General features: G+C 42.0%; 1 protein-coding gene across 1 annotated transcript in view; it reads right to left on the bottom strand.

Annotated features, from left to right (window-relative positions):
• C3H2orf73 (chromosome 3 C2orf73 homolog) overlaps window positions 1–16,269 on the bottom strand; it is a 40,264-nt gene extending 23,995 nt beyond the window's left edge. The window contains 2 exon segments of the mRNA XM_066264752.1: window positions 13,427–13,634; window positions 16,184–16,269. Coding sequence (XP_066120849.1) covers window positions 13,427–13,634; window positions 16,184–16,209 — 234 coding nt within the window. The 5' untranslated portion in view covers window positions 16,210–16,269.
• Window positions 16,270–18,544: the final 2,275 nt, after the last annotated feature.

Genomic DNA, 18,544 nt, shown 5'->3' with positions numbered 1-18,544 from the left:
TTGAATTATAACTCATTAATGACTCAGCTCAAAATACTTTGATCTAAGTGGAAATGTCTCTGATGTTACTGAATTTTTGATAAGAAAACCTGACCTAAGTACACAGCAAAGGGAGAACTGATCGGTTCTTCATTAGCACATGTGACGATCTGAGCTCTTAGAAGCTGAGAAGGCTGCGAGGGAATTCCTTTACACCTACTTGACTGAATTCTGACTAAATGTTTTTCAGAAACTGATCCATCAGGTAGACATAAGAGAACCTTGGAGAAGGCCACTGTGACACCTAGGAGTTCTTGGGTATTATTGGAGAATGAAACCTTAGGTACAAACACCTGCCTTAAGGTTTAAGAAAGGAGATCAGCTTTTTAAAAAATCAACTATGGTTCCATAATCAAAGCCTTTAAGAATATGATTCAAAGGGAATGAGTATGAGATTATAAGTAAAATTCTGACCATGTAATTGAAGCTACATTGACATCAAAAGCAAGAGGCATCTAAAGAAACCTATGTGGCTGCACAGGGAGTCAGCTCTGAAGTGAGCTTCGTTTCTAAAAAGATAGGCACATATAGAAAGGGGCACACTGCCTGACTAGGTGGTGGAACAGTGGATAGAGCGTCGGACTGGGATAAGGAGGACGCAGGTTCACGACCTCAAGCTCGCTGGTTTGAGCACAGGTTCATCTGGTTTGAGCAAAGCTCACCAGCTTGGACCCAAGGTCGCTGGCTCGAGCAAGCGGTTATTCCGTCTGCTGAAGGCCTGTGGTCAAGGCACATATGAGAAAGCAATCAATGAACAACTAAGGTGTCTCAACGAAAAACTAATGATTGATGCTTCTCATCTCTCTCCGTTCCTGTCTATCACTCTCTCTGACTCTCTCTCTGTCTCTGTAAAAAAAAAAAAGCAGGGGGGCACACTATCAAATTCCAAAGAAATAGAAATAATTTAATGCAGTCAACTTGTCAGGAGGTTGTCAAGAAGCTTGGGAGAAATTCGTGAATATGCCAAAGGCAGAAAATTTCAGGTTTGCTTGGGCAAGGGAGAATTCATTGTGGCAAGAAATCAAGGAAAGGCTAAAAATTTGGAGAAGAGTACATTCTTCAGAGCTTAAAGCTAAAGCTTCTCAACTTTAGGGTCTCTTTTGAGGGAAATTATCTTCAAACAGAAAAAGATGGGATGAACCTGTACAGTTGGAGAGAGTGCTAGACCTCACTCCGCAACTTTGAGTGCCAGCTTTTAGGACAATGACAAATTGTAACCAGAGGTAATGAATAAGTTTGCAGAGATCAAAGAAACTTAGGAAGTAGGAAGTAGGGAATTTGGGGGAATAGGAGAGACCAGGTGCTTCATTTTTCAGAATGGGTTAAAAGGTGAATTACAAAAAATAAAACTACTTGATGTAGGTTCTAGGAATTCTAGAGCAGATTACTAAACAGATGGTGTCTTCTCACTATCTGACTGAAAATAGTCACATCTTACTGTTGTCAATGTGTCTGGTTCTTGCAGCCCCATGATTATGATAGTGCTTATTCTGCCCAGAGCTTTAGGATGTATAGGCCTTCTCTCATTTACTCTCACTACAATTCTATGAGGCAGGCACACCCACTTTACAGATGAGAGAACTGCTGGCAGATTAAGGAACTTCCCCAAGTTCTATCACCAGCAGGCAGCACAGTTGACAATTCAAACCCCCCAGCCACCTGTGCATGCCTTTAATTTCCATGCCACATTGCTGGATAAAATCTGCTGTGGAATAAAAAGCCAGATGAGCACAAACTTGCTTAAATTATTTCAAAAGTGAAAATAAAAGGTGTAGAGTGAGTATTCTGAGAAAGAGCTCTATGCTAAGGTTTTGGGTTTTTTTTTTTAATGTAATCATTTATTTTTTGAGAGAGATGGGAAGCATCACCTTTTAATTGTGTCAGTTTAGTTGTTCATTGATTGTTTCTCATACATGCCTTGACCAGGGGGCTCAAGCTGAGCCAGTGACCCCTTGCTCAAGCCTGCGACCTTGGGCTTCAACCTACTGACACTTAGGCTTAAGCCAGTGACCTTGGGATCATGTTGACAATACTGCACTCAAACCTGCAAACCCACTCTCAAGCCAGCAACCTCAGGGTTTCAAACCTGGGTCCTCAGTGTCCCAGGCTGATGCTCCAGCTACGACGCCACCACCAGTCAGGCTCCTATGGTAAGGTTTTAAAGAGTACAGTTTATTTCATCATCTTTTGTTGATCAGAAACTTAATTGCTAATACTCAGTAACTCGGTAGTTGACTGGGATAAGTGAGCCACGAGGAAATACCTGGCAGGCTTCCATTTTCTTTCTCAAAGAGTGTAATGCAAAAACTATCTTTAAAGCAGAAATACTGATTTAACTTTCAAGAAGAATCCTTTTGAATTTAGAATTTTCCAAAATGGTGTCCTTAGTTTCACAAAGGAAGTAATGAACAACTTTCTAGAGCATGACTGATGACTTTAAGACCCCATTGTTGGTAAAAGTGTTCTGAGTAGTCTTGTAAATTGGATGAATTTTCACTTCAGCAGAATGAAATCCTACAGTTCAAAAAATGTTTTTATGGTTTCTATTTCTGGATAGTCTGCCTATCCTGGAAAAGTCTGGTTTGTTCCTGAAAGAGTGAGTGTATGCACCCATGCACGTGTGCTTGCCTTTTTTGGTCTGAACATTTGCTTCTAAGAGATTATAAGATTAAAGATATAGGTAGAGGCTTGTTTATTTTATTTTTTTTTATTTTACCTTGTGCTAAAGGGAAAGATTATAAATTTTCTGCTCTGTATACCATCACTTACATTTCATTGTGAGGGACTTACACAGAGTTATTTCTGATGAAATATGTCAATCTGGAAAATGTCCTCTAGGTTTTGGGGTCAAACCACAGCTGGCAGATGGCGGAGGAGGTTTTGCCTGAAAAGATAGTTGTTCCAAGTTCAAAACTTTGGACCCAAAGAGAGAAGTGAGCCCTCCCTTCCAGCCCAATGCCTAACTCCTTTCCTGCCCCAGGATGACAGTCTATTGGGTTCCATGGTAGGAAGATACCTGGAGATTACTGATGATGAGGTTGCCACTAACCCCTGCCCCCTAGAAAGCCTAATGGCTATTGCACTATGAACCCCTCATTTGAAAACTATTGTGAAGCGGTCTCTGTGTTATACTTGTATTATCTTTAAGCCTTTAGAAATGAATTAGTAAACATTTAAACATTACTTATTTCCCATTCTTTAGGAGACTAAGGGAGAATCCTCAGGGTAGTGAAAGCAAGTGAGACATTATGGAGAAACTAGTTAAAAGAAGCAAGGGTTGATAAGAAAACTTTGTAGCAGCAGCCACAGTGACCTGGCCAAGGTAGCTGCTGATGATGGTGATCATGTGTGGACATAAAATCAATACTTGAGGCCCTGGCCGGTTGTTGGTTCAGTGGTAGGGCATTGGCCCAGTGTGTGGAAGTCCCAGGTTCGATTTCCGGCCAGGGAAAACAGGAGAAGCACCCATCTGCTTCTCCACCCTTCCCTTCCTTTCTCTCTATCTCTCTCTTCCCCTCCCTCAGCCAAGGCTCCATTGGAGCAAAGTTGGCCCGGGCACTGAGGATGGCTCCATGGCTTCCACCTCAGGCACTAGAATGGCTCTAGTTGCAAAGGAGCAATGCCCCAGATGGTCAGAGCATCACCCCCTATTGGGCATGCCGGTGGATCCCAGTAGGGCACATGTGGGAGTCTGTCTCTCTGCCTCCCTCCTTCTCACTTCAGAAAAAGACAAAAAAAAAATCAACACTTGAGGGATTCCTAGGGAAATAGGGACTTTAAAAATATTTTTTTTCCAATTACAGTTGACATACAATGTTATATTAGTTTCAGGTGTACACCCCAGTGATTAGACATTATATAACTTACTAAGTCATCATTCCAGTAGGTCTCATACCCATCTGATACCATACATAGTTACTAGAATATTATTAACTATATTCCTGGCCCTGGCCAGTTGGTTCAGTGGTAGAGCATCACCCTGGCTTCAATTCCCAGTCAGGGCACACTGAAGTGACCATCTGCTTCTTCACCCCTTCCCTCTCTCCCTTCTCTCTCTCTGTTTATTCCCCTTCTGCAGCCATGGCTTGGATGGAGCAAGTTGGCCCTAGGTGCTGAGGATGGCTCCATGATCTCATGTCAGACACTAAAATAGCTCAGTTGCCAAGCAATGGAGCAACAGCGCCAGATGGGCAGAGCACCTCCCAGTAGGGGGCTTACTGGGTGGGTCCTGGTTGAGGCATATGTCTCTCTGCCTCCCCACTTCTCATTTAAGAAAAAAACCCTATATTTCCTACGTTTTACTTTACATCCCCATGACTATTCTTTACCAACCAATTTGTACTTTTTAATCTCTTCACCTTTTTTACCCATCCTTTGTCCTGTCTGGCAACCATCATAATGTCTCTGTATCTATGAGGCTGTTTCTGTTCTGTTTGTTCATTTATTTCATTTTTAAATTTAATTATTGATATGTATTTATTGACATTTTATTGTTCATACTTTTGATATTTTTTTTCTTCTTTTTAAAGAAAACCCTTTAACATTTTATATAATACTTGTTTGGTGGTGATGATGAGCTCCTTTAGCTTTTCGTTGTCACAGAAGCTCTCTGTATGTCCTTCTGTTCAAAATGATAGCTTTGCTATCAAGGGTAGAGTAACTTTTTTTGTAGGTCCTTGCTTTTCATTACTTTGAATATGTCTTGCTAGCTCCTTTAGGCTTGCAAAGTTTCTGTTGAGAAATCAGCTGACAGTCTTATGGGAGTGTCCTTGTAGGTAACTAACTGCTTTATTCTTGCTGTTTTAATAGTCTCTCCTTGTCTTTAACGTTTTGCATTTTAATTATGATGTGTGGGCCTGGTTGGGTTCATCTTGTTTGGGTCTCTCCATCCTTCCTGAACTTGTATGTCTATTTCCTACACCAGGTTAGGGAAGTTTTTCATTATATTTTTCAAATATGTTTTTGATTCCCTGCTTTCTCTCTCCTTCCAGGAGCTCCAAGTTGTGAATGTTGGCACTCCTGAATTTGTCCCAGAGGCTCCTTACACTATCCTTGTTTTTTGGATTCTTTTTTCTTTTTGATGTTCTGATTGGGTGTTTTTTGCTTCCTTAAATTCCAAGTTGCTGATCTGATTCTCAGCCTCAGCTTCTCTACTCTTGATTCCCTATAAATTATTCTTCATTTTGACTGGTTCTTTTTTATGGTTTCCATGTCCTTTCTTAATGCTGCTGGAGTTCTCACTAAGATCATTGAGCATCCTTATAACCAGTGTTTTGAAGTCTGCATCTAGTAGTTTTGTTCAGTTTTTTTTCTGGAGTTTTGTTCTCTTCTTTCATTTGGGACATCTTTGTTTCCTCATTTTGACATCCTCTCTGTATTTGTTTCTGTGTATTAGGTAGAGTTGCTATATCTCCCAGTCTTGGTAGAGTTGCCTTGTATAGTAGGTGTCCTGTTGGGCCCAGTTGCACAGCTTCCCCATTCACCTCCCACTTGTGGACTGTGTACACCTTGCTATTGTAGTTGATCTTTGATTGCTGTTGGCATGTCAGTGGGAGAGACTTCCCAAAGGCTGCTCAGCTATAAGGACTGGTTGCAACCACCATGGAGGATCAGCTGTGCAGGGGCCCATCGCACAGAGCAGGACTTACTTTGGCAGGGCTCTAGTGCCCGCTGAGTCTGCCCTTTGAGTATGTTGCTGTGGATATGGTTGGGTGGTGCTAAAACATGGTCTGAAGTTGTCCACTGGCTGCACTGGCTCTAGGGCCTCTCAGAACATGCAGTCCAAGGTCAGCCGCTGACTGTGTTCGCCCCAGGGCCACCCAACAGGAACTACAAAGCAATTTGCAAATAGAAGCTCTTGTGCTGGCCTTGGAGGTCCCCAGACGAGGCCAAGCTGCAAACCAAGGTCAAGGCTGGCTGCACTAGCGCTGGGCCTGGGGCTACTTAGTGAGAGGTACAGGCAGATGCTGCTTGTTTGAGAGATTTTAGAAAAGTCTGAAGCATGAGCCAAGGCAGGCCATTTATATGGGAAAGCTACTGGAAACGGCTTGGATGGGCAAGTTCAGTGGGGCAGGGTATCAGGGAATCACCTGGCCAGGGCAAACAGTATTAGCCAGATTGATGGAGACTCAGATATGGTTTCTGCCTGCCAGCTCTGAGGGGGAAGGGCTCAAAAAAGGAATGGCCTCTGCCAGCATTTCTTTATGGGAGAAAGCTGCCCCTACAGCTCTTTTCTTGATGCCAGGCATTTCAGTTCCTACCCTTGTATCCCTGATGCCATCTGAGCTGATATCTCAGTGCTGGAGCTCAGAAGGAGTGAGTCTGAGTAAGCCCATGTATGGGCCCTTTAAAAGAATTCCTGGGGCCCTGGCCGGTTGGCTCAGTGGTTGAGCGTCAGCCTGGCGTGCAAAGTCCTGGGTTCGATTCCCGGCCAGGGCACACAGGAGAGGCGCCCATCTGCTTCTCCACCCCCCCCCCTTCCTCTCTGTCTCTCTCTTCCCCTCCCGCAGTGAGGCTCCATTGGAGCAAAGATGGCCCGGGCGCTGGGGATGGCTCCTTGGCCTCTGCCCCAGGCTGGGGTGGCTCTGGTCACGACAGAGCGATGCCCCGGAGGGGCAGAGCATTGCCCCCTGGTGGGCAGAGTGTCGCCCCCTGGTGGGTGTGCCGGGTGGATCCCGGTCGGGCGCATGCGGGAGTCTGACTGTCTATCCCTGTTTCCAGCTTCAGAAAAATACAGAAAAGAAAAAAAAAAAAAAAAAAGAATTCCTGGGAGTCTGGGAGACCTCCATCTCATTCAGCCACAATCCTGGTTGTTTTTCACAGCCAGAAATTATGGAGACTTCTCTTCCTGGCACTGGAACCCTGCGGTGGGGGGCTGTTGGTCAAGTAAGTTTGCAAATATGATGTATATGTTTGCTCACTTATAGCTTGCATTGGATGTGGGGGGACAGGTTGTAAGCAGGCAGGATCCTTATAGCCTAAGGCTTAGTTTTAAGACTAAGCCTTTCCCACCGTTTTTGATGTAGGGTGGTACACTCTCATAAGGAATCCCATTATATCTCAGATAAGTGACTTTGTATCAAAAACTTCCTTGTTTGTGTATTGGATTAAAGATTTCTATTTCTATACTATAAAGTTGGGCAAACCGGGAGCTTGCTGAAATTAGCATTAGAGAAGGGAGAGCAGAGAAAGGCCACGTGGAGGAGGCCAGGAGAAGCAGCCAAGATGGTAGAATGCTGAGGGAACAGAGTTGAATAAGTCTGGTGAGCTAGAAACCTTTGATTCTAGGAAACTCAGATAAAGTCAGTGGCTTTGGGAGCCCTGAATGGAAAGGGAAGTGTTTTCCTGTTGTGTGTTTTTACTTGCCCGCCGGGTGCGATCTAGGATTAAAGATGATGGCCCACCAGTTCTTGGCTCCGTTGTTTCATTATCATCTGTCCAAATCATATACGAACCTGCCTGGGCCAGGCTGCTGTGATGGTGGCTGTGGCTACTGGCTTTATAGGGGCTGTATATAGAGTGGGATCCCTGGCACCTCAGGGTGGACCTCTGTAGCCAAGATATCCCTCTCAATTTTTATCCACCACATGTGGGTGTGGGACCAGGCTGTTCTGTATCTCTGCTCCCCTACCAGTCTCAATGTAGCTTCTTTATATCCTTAGTTGTAGAACTTCCAGTCAGCCAGATTTCAGGTGGTTCTGAATGATGTTTGTTCTATAGTTTTGTTGTAATTTTGATGTGGTTGTGGAGGGTTTGAGTACTGCATTTACCTATACCAGCACCCTGACTAATGAAATATGGACTTTTTTTTTTTTTTTTTTTTTTTTACAGAGACAGTCAGAGAGAGGGATAGATAGGGACAGACAGACAGAAATAAAGAGAGATGAGAAGCATCAATCGTTAGTTTTTTGTTGCGACACTTTAGTTGTTCATTGATTGCTTTCTCATATGTGCCTTGACCGTGGGGCTACAGCAGACCGGGTAACCCCTTGCTCAAGCCAGCGACCTTGGGTTCAAGCTGGTGAGCTTTGCTCAAACCAGATAAGCCTGTGCTCAAACTGGTGACCTTGGGGTTTCGAACCTGGGTCCTCTGCATTCCAACCTGATGCTCTATCCACTGCGCCATCGCCTGGTCAGGCGAAATATGGACTTTTAATAACACCTCACACATAGACAATCACATTAGAACACTAGTTCTGCAGCATATTAATAGGTGCTCCATAAAAGAGGTTTCCATAGTTAAATAAATCTTGGAACTATTGAGATAAGAAAAGTTGAACAGGCTTATCACAAGATTTTTCTGAACATTTATAAACTAATGTGAATTGTGAAGCTCTGTGAAGAGTAGATAAGAATACAGCTTTTTAAAAACATTTTTTGACCTTGGAACTTTATTTTATTAACACATAAACAAGGTCTAGTGCTCTGGAAAGTATACTTTGGAAAAAACACTTTGGAAAACAGTATAACTTCTTTTTTTTTAGTGAGAGAGACAGAGAGAGGGACAGACAGGGACAGATAGGAAGGGAGAGAGATGAGAAACATCAATTTTTCATTGTGTCTCCTTAGTTGTTCATTGATAGCTTTCTTATATGTGCCTTGACTGGGGGGCTACAGAAGAGCGAGTGACCCGTTGCTCAAGCAGGCAACCTTGGGCTTCAAGCCAGTGACCTTTGGGGTCAAGCCAGGGACCATGGGGTCATGTCTATGATCCCATGCTCAGACCAGCAATCCTGCGCTCAAGCTATTGAGCCCGCACTCAAGCCAGTGACCTCAGGGTTTCAAACTTGGGTCCTCTGCATCCTAATCCAATGTTCTATCCACTGCACCACCGCCTGGTCAGGCAGTATAATCTTTTTTAAAATACCAATACTTAAAAATATAAGACAACTGTAAAGCCAGTAGCCACGGCCACCATCACAGCTGCCTGGCCCATGCAAGTTCGTACTGGATTCGGTAAAGAAACAACGGAGCCAAAAGTTGATGGGCCATCATCTTTAATCCTAGCTTGCACCCAGCAGGCAAGTAGTAACACATACTGGGCTCCAAAATCCACTCATTTGGTGCTCACAAAGCTACTGACTTATCTGAGTTTCCTAGAATCAAAGGTTTCTAGCTCACCAGACTTATTCACCTCTGTTCCCCAACTCCTTCCTTCTCCTTGCATAAACTGGCTTTTCCTTCAGCACTCTGCCATCTTGGCTGCTTCTCCTGGCCTCCTCCACGTGGCCTTTTTCTGCTCTCCTCTCTAATGCTAATCTCAGGAACCGAGAGAGCAAGCTCCCAGTCTGCCCCACTTTATAGTGCAGAAATCAAAACCTTTAATCCAATATACAAAATAGGAAAGTCTCTGATACAAAGTCACTTATCTGAGGCATGATGGGATTGTACCACCCCACATCAAAAAGGGTGGGAAAGGCTTAGTCCTAAAACCAAGCCCCAGGCTACAAGGTCCTGCCTGCCCACAGCCGACCCCCAACACACATTAATATCATCACGCCCATCCCAAGCAAGGCAAACAATACCATCACTTGGGCGACAGGCTTCCATGTGGGCAGCGCCATTTTTAACAAAGTGAGTATAATATATTTTATCTGTCCAACTACAACCAAACTAGTTTTTATTGAAAGTGACTGAGGTAAAGCACCTTTTTATTTCTGCTAGCACCCCCAATTTTATGTCCCTAGATAGAACTGTATAACTGATTATTTCATTTAAAAATCTTGTAAATAGCCTGACCAGGTAGTGGCGCAGTGGATAAGAGCATTGGACTGGGATGCGAAGGACCCAGGTTCAAGACCCTGAGGTTGCCAGCTTGAGCGTGGGCTCATCTGGTTTGAGCAAAAAGCTCACCAGCTTGGAGCCAAGGTCGATGGCTCAAGCAAGGGGTTACTCAGTCTGCTGAAGGCCTGTGGTCAAGGCATATATGAAAAAGCAATCGAAGAACAACTAAGGTGTCGCAACGAAAAACTAATGATTGATGCTTCTCATCTCTCTCTGTTCCTGTCTGTCCCTATCTGTCCCTCTCTCTGACTCTCTCTCTCTCTGTCTCTGTATTTATTTACAAGATTTTATATATATATATAGAATCTTGTAAATAAATAAAATAAGTCTGGTATTCTAGAGAGATATTATCTGAGCAAAATAAGACATAAGACAACAAATATGTCAATTTATTGATAAATATTTAGGCAACTTTATTTTCTTTACTTTTATTTTAAAGCCAGTATTACTATAAACCGGTTAATTAATTTTAAACGAAGCTAACTTTAAAAAAGAAACCTGTGATCTAATATAAAAGAACTAAGTTTACAGGTATGTGAAACAAGCACTTTATTACTTCTCAGATACTTGGAAATGAGCGTATGTCAAGGGTTTTTACTGTTGTTTACTAAACAAGAACATTCCCTTCACTCCACACCCCAAAAACACTTTTTAACTTTGTGAATCACTTTCAGTTGTTCTTTGTAACTCCTCGTTCATATCCACTGTGGACCTCTCTTACCTATCCTCTCACTTCATTTGAGACTTACTTTCAACATCTCTTAAAGGTCTCTGACTCGTTTAGCATTTAGCACTGATAAAACAAAGATTCTATGGCAACTCTGTCACCCAGTCTTGCTGATAGCAGCTCCTAACACTTTTGTTCATTTATTTATTTTTTCAAGAGACCTACAAATTAGGAGTAAGAGAAAATTAGTTGGATTTAAATTTTTTTACATTTCTTCTTTCTTTTCTTAAACCAGCCTCTTTCCATAGTGTCTCTAAGGTAAAAATGGGTTCAGTTTACAGTCTGATTTAAATTCCACCCTGAACTAGAGCTCAGGATTTCTGTAACAGACTTATTTCCCCAGGGTAGGCCTAGTCTATTGATTTCTTTTACATCCCAAGTAATTTTTTATAAAATAGTCTTAAAACTGCTCTTTTAAGACTAATGTCATGTGTAAAGGGCTTACACATGACATTAGAGCATATCTGACTACAGAAATTCCTGCATCAGGCAGCTCTCACACCTATACACAGTGCCAGAGTGTGTTGTTCTGGGTCAAGAACAGTTGACATTATCATTGTAAAAAGAATCGTCTAATAGCAATCTCCATTTAACACTTTGAGTAGTACTAACGTTCATGTACATCCTTGTGTCTCCTGACCATTCAGAGTATGATTGTACATGTAAGGCAACATTAAAAAAAGGTAAATGTATGTTCTTCTTGTTTCCATAAATTTGTTATCAAACAAACATGATTTTAAGTTAATAAAACTGTAACTGTAACTAATTTCATTTTTTGAAAAAAATTCACTCTCAAAGGATTTAGCATTAAGTTAAATCACAACTATACCCAACTCACAACTATACCCAACTTTACATGGCAAAATAAAACAAAACAAAAAAACTTTGTGGCAGTGACTGAGTTAAGGATCTTGAGCAGAGATGATCTCAGATTATCTGGGTGGGTTTAATGTAATCACAAGGGTCCTTAGAATAAGGTCAGCGGTTCTCAACCTGTGGGTCGGGACCCCGGCGGGGGTCGAACGACCAAAACACAAGGGTCGCCTAAAGCCATCGGAAATACATATTTTATTTAAAAATGTATTGTATAATATGTATTTTCCGATGGCTTTAGGTGAAATTAAATATGTATTTTCCGATGGCTTTAGGCAACCCCTGTGATTTGGTCGTTTGACCCCCGCCGGGGTCACGACCCACAGGTTGAGAACTGCTGAGTTAGGTAGAAGAGTCAGAGAGAAAGATCTGAAGATGCTTTGCTGCTGGCTTTCACCAGGAGGGGGCCATGAACCAAGGAATGCAGGCAGCCTTTAGAAGCTAGAAACAGATTCTCCCTGATAGCCTCCAGAAGGAACCAACCCTGCCAATAACCACAGAGACTGATTTTAGACTTCTGAGCTCCAGAACTGTAAGAGAATAAATTTGTGTTATTTTTTCTTTTTTTCTTTTCTTTCTTTTTTTTTTTTTTACAGAGACAGACAGAGAGAGAGTCAGAGAGAGGGATAGATAGGGACAGACAGACAGGAATGAAGAGAGATGAGAAGCATCAATGATCAGTTTTTTGTTGTGGCACCTTAGTTGTTCATTGATTGCTTTCTCATATGTGCCTTGACCGTGGGGATACAGCAGACCGAGTAACCTCTTGCTCAAGCCAGCGACCTTGGGTCCAAGCTGGTGAGCTTTGCTCAAACCAGATGAGCCCATGCTCAAGCTGGCAACCTCGGGGTCTCGAACCTGAGTCCTCCGCATCCCAGTCCAATGCTCTATCCACCACCTAGTCAGGCTAAATTTGTGTTTCTTTAAGCTCATGTTTAAGCTTGCCATAGTTTGTAACAGCAGCAGTAGGAAACTAATACAATAAATTATACCTCAACAAACCTGACTTTAAAAAAAGAATATAATGGCCTGATCAGGCAGTGGTGCAGTGGATGAAATGTTGGCCTGAGATGCTGAGGACCTAGGTTCGAAACCCTGAGGTTGCTGGCTTGAGTGTTGGATCATAGACATGACCCCATGGTTGCTGGCTTGAAGCCCAAGGTCGTTGGCTTGAGCAAGGAGTCACTTGTCCCAGTTAAGGGACATATGAGAAGCAATCAATGAACAACTAAGATGCTTCAACAAAATATTGATGCTTCTCATCTCTCTCCTTTCCTGTCTCTCCCTCGCTAAAATAAATAAATAAATAATAATAAAAAAAGATAATAGACTATATTTACTACAATAGTGAATAAAAGTGTGGTTTGGCCAAAGTAATAGCCCTGGGTCAGAGACATGACTATGACATTTGTTTACTATGTAATCTCAGACATGTTAATATACTTTTTGGAATATGTTATCATCTGTAAAATATTTCCAATAACACCTAGAAATTATTGTCAGGTTCAAGTATATAACTTATACAAAATACTTAGCTCGTTCCTAACACTTCATGCATTTTCAATAAATGGTAGCTATTATTTTATAGAAAATACCTGAATTAGATTATAGTGGGAAATTTCTATATTAGAATATGTCACAAATACAATAGAAGAGATTTCTTTCCAAACATTAATTTGTAGCTCTACACACATACACACACACACACACACACAATTCAAATATTTTTATAGAATATGAAATATATATGATATATGCAATATAGTAAAATATATGTATATATGTGTGTATACATCTATATCTATCTATCTGTCTAGATTATCTGTATAGTTTGTATGCAAATTATCTGTGAGACTAGTTTCAGGTTACTGCTTTTAACTATTGGATTATAAAAAGTATTAATCTGAGCTATGTCACATCCTTTAAGTAGCCAGTGACCAAATTATTCTACAGAACAGCTTCTGTATCTAAATCTATATTCGTATATAAGGAATATCTTCCAACCTGGTTTTCTGATCCTTTTTTGGAATCGATGTAGGGAACTGGTTCATTGTATGTTCTTGCATTTGTGTCAATGAATTTAGCATAATACACACGTCCTCTCCTGATGCATGGTTTTGAATGTGGTGTGCTTTTTCCAAGTTCTTTTTCATGTGTGAGTTCCTTTTTTTCAGTCACATACACTATACCAGCATCTTCTATTTTATGCTGTCTGAAAAACAGAATTAAATAGTAAATCATTTATCCCAATGAGCATTTCAGTACTGAGTCATAATTACATAAAATAGAATTTAAGTATATTGCAAGTATCAGTAGAGACAATTTAGGCTTTATTAATAGTTATAAGAGACTTGTGCTATTAAAATTTGGGAGGGTGTCTTCTCACTCTAAATCATATGAGATAAAGGGATTTGTGTTATTAATGATTATTCATTCCAATATACCAGTGCTGTGTACGGACTCTTGTTTGCTTGGAGTAAAAAGGAATAGCAATTTGATCATGCTACAACTCACATTTGCAATACTTCTTCATGTGGCCGTTACATGCTAATCTTAACTCGTCTTTAAAAGTTAGTTACCTAGAAAATTCAGCTATCTGAAGAAGGACAACTATTTAATTTTAAAAGATCACCTGGAAAACTTATAAAAGGTACAAAATGACCACACCTATTTATCAAGAAAAGACCATTGTTGCAGGCATCAGAACAGTTAAATTTCTTATCACTTTTTGCTTCTAATAACTACACTGGTACAAAAATAAAATTTACTAGATTGTTTTAAATGTTAAATGTTTAAAAAGAGTTTATGGAATTTTTTCCTTTTAAATAAGGAGTAGTAGACATTATAAAAGGCAGTATTTTAAGTGTCATTTACTTGAAAAATAAAGGTAAGAATGAAATATATGAATTAGAATACTTTCATCTAGAAGCTTTTAAAATCAAAGCCCTTACCCATTGAAGGTGAGTGAATATGAGTCCAAATTTATAGAGGAAGTGATTAAATTCTGTTTAACCTTATTCATGGCCCTTAACATGTAAACCCTCCTTCAAACCAAAGCCAGGCCCATCTCCTTTATCAAGTACTTTTTCAATTAAAACTCTCAAATGGTTTTCCATTGCATTTACAATAAAATACTGCTTTCTTTTCTTTCTTTTCTTTTTTTTTAAGTGATAGTGGAGAAGGTAGAGAGATAGACTCCCACATGTGCCCCAACAGGGATCCACCTGGTAACCCCCTTCCGGAGGCATGCAACAGAGCTATTTTTAGTGCTTGAGGCTGAGAAGCTGGGAACTGAGCCGTCCTCAGTGCCCGAGCTAACGGGCTGATGCTTGGACCATCAAGCCCCTGGCTGCAGGAGGGGGAAGGGAGAGAAGGGAGAGAAGGGAGAGAAGGGAGAGAGTAAGGGGGAAAGAAGCAGATGGTTGTTTCTCCTGGGTGCCCTGACAGGGAATCAAACTGAGATGTCCATATGCCCGGCTGACACTCTATCCACTAAGCCACTGGCCAGGGCCTAAAAAACTGCTTTCTTATGGTAGTTCTGAGGTCCTGCATGACCCTGCTCCAGCTAATATCTTCAGTGGCTCTCATGCCTCTCTCCCTCACTTCTCCAGCCAGCCCCACTTCTTTCAGCACCAGTCTCTTTTCCCCTCGGGTATTTGCACACACTGCCTTCTCTCTGCCTGGACTGGCTCATTCCCAACTCCCTACACAGCTGGCTCACTAACAGTTCCATCTCAGCTAAAATGTCATGTCAGAAGCTTTTCCTAGATTTCCCCTTTCTCACCCCATGGAGTCTCCATTTTATTATTTTGGTCATTTTTTCCATAGCACCACAATCAATAATTTATGTACCTAGTTTTTGTTTCCGTGTATTTGGTAAACACTACAAGAACCTTTCACTAATCAGAAAGTTCCATAAAGGCAAAGATTGTGTTTCATCCATCATTAGGTACCCACCATATGGACCATTATATATTTATATCCTGAACCAATATATTTACTATTGCTAGTGAATCTCCTGGAATTGTTTTACTCTGGCTTTATTTTAGCTGTACATTCCCAACCCCACTGTAACACACACACAAGCAATGTTCTGTACTCTTGGATTTTAGTTCCCTGCATCCTAACCAAAATTGCTCTCTGTAAAGGATTTGAAAAATAAAAAAATGATTAATGGTAAAGTATTAACAACTTCTAAGTCTTTTTTTTTTTACTACTTTTCCAGAGATAAAAATATTTATTAAAGATCGTGATTGATTCATCACTGTAGGCTCCTGACATCAGTTTTTTCCATCTGCTTCTCATGGTTGTAACCTAACAATGTGCTTGTATTGGAATCGGGTCCTTGAAGGAAAGGATTGTGGCATTAATTGTGGGGGATTCTGGATGTATTTTAAAGGTAAAGCCTACAGAATTTGCTAACAAATTATATGTGGTATATGAGACAGAGTGGATGACTCAAGATGACTTCAAATATTTCAGGCCTGGCAATGCCTGTAAAGTACCTGACACATAGTAGGTGCCCAGTAAACAGCGCGTTTTAGAAAGTATTACCGTGGTCGTGTAGTCGTGGCCGAGTGGTTAAGGCGATGGACTAGAAAGTATTACCATAAGCATTCAACTAAGAAATGATAGGGAGGGAGGAGATCTTTAGAGGAAAAGACCTGATGGCCTGAGGACCCACCTCTCGTCTCATTTAACCTTACCCGCCAAGGAGGAAAATATTTTTTTGGAAGGAGAAAACCAAACCCCAGCACTTACTCCTGCTTATCCTCCTTTCCCTCCATGGGTGCCTAAGACCTGACACCAGGCAGCGGGAAGCCTCACGGGAACATCAGGGACTAAGAACTGCCAGGAAAGGGAGAGCAGACAGCGTGACTGTGACTCCCCGGTTGCTAAGCGATAGCGGCCTCCGGAGGCGTGGCCACCGGAAGCAGCGTGGGGGCGGGACGAGGGCACGCAGGCGCAGTGGCTGGCTCCGGCACGGTGGGTAGCTGGAGTGCGCGTGCTACCCCGAGGTCTGACGGCTGGCCGGATATCTCGGCTTCCTTCCCAGATCTACCCTAGGCTGGACACCCTGCCTTTGAACTTGGCCTTCCCGCTATATGGCGGTGAAAGGTATTTATCAGGGCCCACTCTATCCTTCGGGATATCAGTGAGGGGCCTTTCTGGAGCCTTCCTCTGGTCCTCGGCCTTAGCGCCTGGGGCGGTCTGCTAGGTCACTGTCCCCGCAGCGCCTGCCCGTCAGGGGCCCCCACCGCACTCCCAGCGTCACCCCAGAGCTGGCTGCAAATGTGCAGGCAGGCAGGAGAGAAAGTTGTTTGACAGTGAACCATTAAACACTGTGCAGGTCATGATTTGCTGCTCCTGGGCTGCCTAGTTTTTCTGTGAGAAAACTTGGCCCTTGAGGTTCAGGATTTCTGACATATCCTCCTTCCCAGCCCGCTCAAACATTAAAACAGAGGGAAGAAGGCCCTGGCCGGGTGCTCTGTTAGAGCGTCCTACCCATACGCCAAGGTGCCGGTTTGATCCCTCCTGAGGACACATATAAGAATCAACCAACAAATGCATAAATAAGCGAATCAATGAATTTCTCTCTCTCTCTCTCTCTCTCTCTCTCTCTCTCTCTCTCTCTCTCTCTCTTCTAAAAAAAAAAGGCAAGGGAACACCTAGGCCCCCCGCGCTGTGTGCATTTGCTCCAACCCAGCCGGATTCAGAATCCAGTGGAGGGGACTGTATGCTCTGGCAGCGGGTTGGGACTTGTTCAGGGAGCACTTATCCAAAAGAGCAAATTGATGACCTGGCGTGCACCTTCTGGCCCTGGAATTTCTTACCTTATTTCACCACTGCCTCCCAATTTCCACTACCAAGCCCAAATGTCTTTCACATCTGTCATGGTAATTCATACATTTCTCTGGATAATGGGAGAAGTCCTTATTTGTGTTGAATTCTGCGATGTATTGAGCTATGTAAATGCATGTATTCTGTAACCCAGAGTCAGTATTAGTATGTCTTTACGTTCACCTTGAAGAAATCTGGGAGAGTGGAGGTTGGTCTTAGGACTCATTGTACACATGTGAACTTAAGTCCTATGAGGAAGAAGAACATATGAATGGAAATTTGATACGTAGTTACCTAGACTCCAGAGAGGTAAAAAGGCTGGAATGTGTGAGTGTGTGGTTATGTATATGTGTGTTGGATGAGTAAAGAGTGAGTGGATAAGTAAATATGAAGACTGTCTTAAACACCGTATACTGTCATCTCTCAGATTCCCTGGGGATTGGTTCTAGGACCCCTGCAGGTACCAAAATCTGAGGATGCTCAAGCAAGTCCTTTGTCTAAAATGGCATCATATTTAAATATAATGTTGCACATCCTCTCACATACTTTAAATCACCTCTAGATTAGTTATAATACCTAATGCAATGTAAGTGCTATTTAAATAGTTGTGATACTCTATAGTTTAGGGAATAATGACAAGGAAAAAAGTCTGTATGTGTTCAGTACAGATACAGCCATCATGGCCTAACTACATAATGCATGTCAGCAACAACATAATTTTTTTTCAAATATTTTGTATTTATGGTTGGTTGAATTCTGGGATGAGAAACTCGAGGATATAGAGGGCCAACTCTCCTTACCTGATTTTATCCTAATCATTATACTTTGATTAGGGGCATATGCCTTGGGAGCAGTCTAAGTGGCTCCACCACTTAGAAGCTGGTTCTCTTGGGCAGATGGTCTAACATCTGTGCACCTCAATTTCTTCATCCACAAAAATGGGAAAAGTACCCGGGGCTGGTGTGAGATGTAGATGATTCAATACAGGCAGAGTATTGAAAAGAGTGCCAGACACCTAGTAACTCCTTGGGCATTATTAGCTACTATTTTTATTGAGCAATTCAATTTGCATGTTTTACCACATCTTAAGGCTTAGTCAACAGTCATTATTACTTCTGATTTCTATTTCAACCTTTATTAATCTCTTCAAGCACCTAAAACCACTCCCATCAAGGACAATCCCAACTGCTTGATAAGAAGAAATGAGGATTTTTCTCGACTTTCTCCCTCTCAAAACAAATTCACCTGCAGCCAAACAGAATGATAGTTGTTCGGTTCTAT

This window comes from Saccopteryx bilineata, chromosome 3 (assembly GCF_036850765.1).
Source record: "Saccopteryx bilineata isolate mSacBil1 chromosome 3, mSacBil1_pri_phased_curated, whole genome shotgun sequence".
Lineage (NCBI taxonomy): Eukaryota > Metazoa > Chordata > Mammalia > Chiroptera > Emballonuridae > Saccopteryx > Saccopteryx bilineata.
This window is presented reverse-complemented; position numbering and strand designations above follow the sequence as displayed.